General features: G+C 39.9%; 1 protein-coding gene across 1 annotated transcript; it reads right to left on the bottom strand.

Annotated features, from left to right (window-relative positions):
- Window positions 1–495: 495 nt before the first annotated feature.
- On the bottom strand, window positions 496–4,505 carry LOC121938170 (prostaglandin E2 receptor EP1 subtype-like; the record flags this gene model as incomplete). Its single annotated transcript, XM_042481449.1, has 2 exons — window positions 4,285–4,505; window positions 496–1,397 (listed from the first exon to the last, which is right to left on the bottom strand). A coding segment is annotated over exon 2 (870 nt), but the record flags the coding sequence as incomplete, so codon positions are not given.
- Window positions 4,506–4,544: the final 39 nt, after the last annotated feature.

The following is a 4,544-nucleotide window of genomic DNA, read 5'->3' as shown; positions in this document are numbered from 1 at the left end:
AAAATGATCTTTTAAGTATCCCAATTTATTCTTACTTACACTACTCTTGAATATATATCTTACTCATGATGCATATATTGTACCTACACGCATACTTCTTGTGTGTGTGAGTATATATATGTGTACTCTCCTCAGAAGTAGTAAAATATTTCTGATTCTGATTAGTTTGTTTCATCTTCTTATTTCACTTTTGGTTTTGTTGTCAGTGTGTCTAGTTGTGACTGTATGTGAACTTAAAGTCAGTAAATAAAGTGGGGAAAATCAGTCTTTTTTTAGTCTCACTGTCATAAGGCGAGCTCTGATCAAACCTGTGAAGTGAACTTTTGATGTTATATTGATGAGTTGATGCTGCTTTCTAATGCTGATATTTGCATGTACAGATAACAGACAAAGTAAAGTTGGCTTACAGTAATACTTTTTATAGTAGTTTTACTTTTGCAAACCAACTTAAAGGTGACATCAGTCTGACCTTTGACTGTACCTCCTGACACTCACCAGCAGAGGGCTCCAGCAGATACATGAGGTGACCATGATGCCGACCAGCTGCACCACCATCTCTATGTCATGGGACTTGGTTGAGTGATGGTAACCCGGCTGCCTCCTGAGCCGAGCGAGCACCAGCGTCAGTCCGCTGATGGTGTTACACACCAGCGCCACAGCCAGCGAGGTCAGACCCAGTCCAGAGAAGAGAATCACGAACGCCACATCCACCTCCTGAGTGTCACTGAGCACTTTGATGAAGCACCAGGTCCCCGGCTCCTGATAGGAGTAAGAGCCCAGCTGAAAGAAGGGCAGCATGGCCACACACAGAGCCACCAGCCAGATGATGGACAGGCAGATCTTTGCACGAGTTTTGGTGACCAAGGATGAGTGTAGCAGCGGCTTAGTGACGCCCAGGCAGCGCTCAGCAGCCATGGCACAGCCCATAAAGAGCGGGCACAGGCCGAAGAACACCATGCTGCCACCCAGGAACTGACACATCCTGTCAGAGGAGTTAAAGTCCTCGGGGTGCACACCTCCAGACAGGTAGAGTCTGAGAACCAGGGCACCTGGGATCACGTGGCCGACAAAGTCTGTGACCACCAGTGACGTGGCGAACAGAAGGAACGTGGCTTTGGTGCGGCGGGCCTGACGGGAATGGGCATTGGCGAGGATGAAGAGAGCCACAATGTTGGAGATGATTCCAAGTGTCATGGACAATACGACCACGATGACGCCGCTGGTGGTGGGCTGCACCAAGGTGAGGTTTCCCTGCTGCGACAGGCCTTCAACAGCCAGCCCGGCCTCCACCCTGCCTCCGCTGTTATTAGAGAAACGAGGGAGGAGTGGGGAGGCGGAGGAGTTGTAGTGACTCAAGGCTAACATCACCGTGCTCTGAAGGTCATGAGATCGAGAGGCTGCAAGAGAGAGAAGATCAAATTAATATAAAGTATATGAGCTGTGGATTTACACAAGGTTGTAAGTTTTGTTTGGGAGGTCTTCCACTGGAAAAGTTTGACTCTAAGACTTTAGGTATACTATACAAGATTTTCCTTAAAAATTAAAATAGAAGGCAGGTTTCCATTAACCCTCAAATTACGCAAATTTCAATTGCAAATATATAATATGCATAATGGAAACATCAATTTTGAAAGAACTCCCATTTTTCACAAAAAAGTTTTTACACTTGCATGAGGTAGTGTGTCAGGCGATTCAGAAAACTGCAGTGGAAACACTTTTTTCACTTTTATAGGTCACATGATGCTATGGCTCTGCACTTGTCAGTAAGAACTGGCTGCCTCAGGCATGATGCAGCAGGAGCTACAAGAGGTGTTATTGCATCACATAACTCTTCGAAAGTGAGCAGATCGTCTGGAATTTTTGAATTCACAGTTCCTTTGTGAAATCGTGGACTATCACCTCCCAGGAATTATTCATACATGGCCACTCTGATATACATTGCCTTTCCATTATCACTTGCATGACACACCTATGTCGCCTTCGATTGAAAATAACGACCACTAGTATAGTCGAATAAACCTGCTAATGTTTTATACATCCATTACCAAGGAGCAGTCGCATAATATCACTCAGTGGAAACGCCAGTCATTTGGCAATTGTGTTTTATCTACATTTCTGAAAAATTGCTTAAGTTTTGTGAAAACCTGTAATGGGCACTTGCCTTGTTAATGTTTAGAAATGGATGCCGATGCGTATGTTACATATCACACTTCAGGCTGATAAGGCTGTGTTAAACATCATTCCTGTTACACCTCTTTTGCTACTGCAATGCCAGCATGCTGTCTAAAATGGCACACTGAAGTGTCATGACGCCATGATGTTCAGAAGAAGGGACTCACATGCTATCTGTATAAAAAGGGATAAAGAGACACAGCACCTAATAAAGGCATATATAGAAAGGCGAGATGAGAGTGAATCCAATTTCCCTTTTACTTTTGCTGGTGAGTTTGCTTAAAAACAGTAACAAACAATCCTGCATGGTAAACCTTTACTTTCTGACATTCTGGTGAATTTTTATGCACAAATGTGTGCCTTTTCTGCATCAACTTCTGGTCTAAATTACTTTAATATTGTCAAAGTTCTCTGCTACTTTCATGTTTTTAGTAACTGCAACAAATGCTCATGTTCTTAATAATGAGGAGGACATGTCTCCTGTGTCCTCCCTGGAAGCAACACCTATGGATCAACACATTAAAAAACTGTAAACATTAGACATATATCAAGATATCCAGGTGGAAATAAAGAAAAAATCAGCATAAACAAGTGAAAAAACATAATGAAGGCAAATGTTTCCATATAGGGCACAAGTGCTCATCTAATGGTTTGACTGGTATGAAAATGATGTGAATCATACGCTGTGGCCACAGTCACCATATCTCAACCTGAATGTGCATCTGCAGGAGGTTTCACAGCGACATGTAAGTTAAAGCACCTAATATGGAATTTATTTGTAATGAATGGTGCTAAACGTACTGAGAAAATCTTTAACCCTTTGAAACCTGAAGAAATTGGTTTGATTTATTTTTTAAAAAATTGGAAAAATTTAACAAGTCATGGTTTAAAATGAGCAAGAAATTAGTAAAAAGTTACAAGAAAATTAGCTGAAAATAAGCACAAAAGGTAGAAAACAGTAACAAACTAAGAAATAACCCCAAAAAGTGATGAGAATTTAATTTTTTTTTAAAATTACATGATTTTGTTCTGGAGCATAATTTTAAATATTTATTATAATAATTATGAATAACATTTTAAGGGCATTTTCCTTTTTTTTAAAAAAAAAAAAAAAAATTATATAATGTCTTACAATTTGTGGGACATTTCCTGTGAAGTTATTCATTGCCTTTTTTTCCCCACGTTTAAAGAAAAAAAAAATCAAAACATTTCACTCATGTTTCAATGGGTTAACACGCAGCACTGAAGCTGCTCTGACAGCTAGTGGCAGCCCAACACCAATTAAAGAGTCATGAGTCAGAGTATGTTGTCTTTTAAAATGTGTCACCTATATGTACATTTTCTTCAAAATGAAGATTTGAGGACTTCTACTGAGGACGGCTGAAGATCTAACTAGAACTTCTTCTAAAATCCCTTATGACCCTCATTTCACAGCTGTTCACTTGTGTACAGCATCCAGCATGACACATCAGAACAAAGGTAACAGTCAGAGCTGCAGCGATGCATGTTAGAGAGGAGACTCTGATCAGTCAGGTTTGGTTTGGACGGAGGTCAAACACAGGTCATAAACAGCACAGTACTCCAGCAGCAAACCTACAAAGAACAGCATATTAAACCCACTGCAGCTCAGCATTGTTGTAGGCTATACTCTGACTTTACATATCAGTGACTGATTTCTATCAGAATGAGTCTTTTTTAGCACTAATTATTGATATTTGATTATTCAATCAGTTTTCTGTCTTCATTCTATCTCATTTTATGGAGTCCAGAGTGATATAAAGAAAGTCTTAGCTCATTTCTGCATGTTTGTATGCAAACATCAAAATAAACACATTTAGTTATCCTAAAATAAATGAATAAATAAATAAATGCAAGTATTGACCTATACAGTTTGCCACGGATTAGATTGTCAATCGTGGAACAAATGTCATTAGATGGTGGGTTTGAAGAAGCTTGCACGGTTGCGTCGTGCAAGAAACTATGCACAAGGAAAACATTTTATTTGTCAAATATTTTAACATAAATGAAATCCGTCAAATAATACACTATGTCTTAGGCGATTTTTTTCTTAATTAAGTTTATCATTAGCTTTAAAATGAAGAAATGGCTCACCACTACATAGTTCCTTCTCAGTCCAGCTGAACAACCAGAAAATAGTTTAACTCGTCAGATATCCACAAATACTCCACAAACAGCGTCTATGAAAAAAATAGCAAAGTCCACAAACGGATGAAAAAATGTCTTCGGAAGTCACGTTTCCCCTTGGTAAAGTCCAATGCATTGAAGTCCGGAGTGTTTCCCATGTCTGGGTGCTTTCATGGTGGTGTGCAGGTTATAAAGGATCCCCACTGACACTCACAAACCGACTCAGG

Source organism: Plectropomus leopardus, unplaced genomic scaffold (assembly GCF_008729295.1).
Source record: "Plectropomus leopardus isolate mb unplaced genomic scaffold, YSFRI_Pleo_2.0 unplaced_scaffold28691, whole genome shotgun sequence".
NCBI lineage: Eukaryota > Metazoa > Chordata > Actinopteri > Perciformes > Serranidae > Plectropomus > Plectropomus leopardus.
This window is presented reverse-complemented; position numbering and strand designations above follow the sequence as displayed.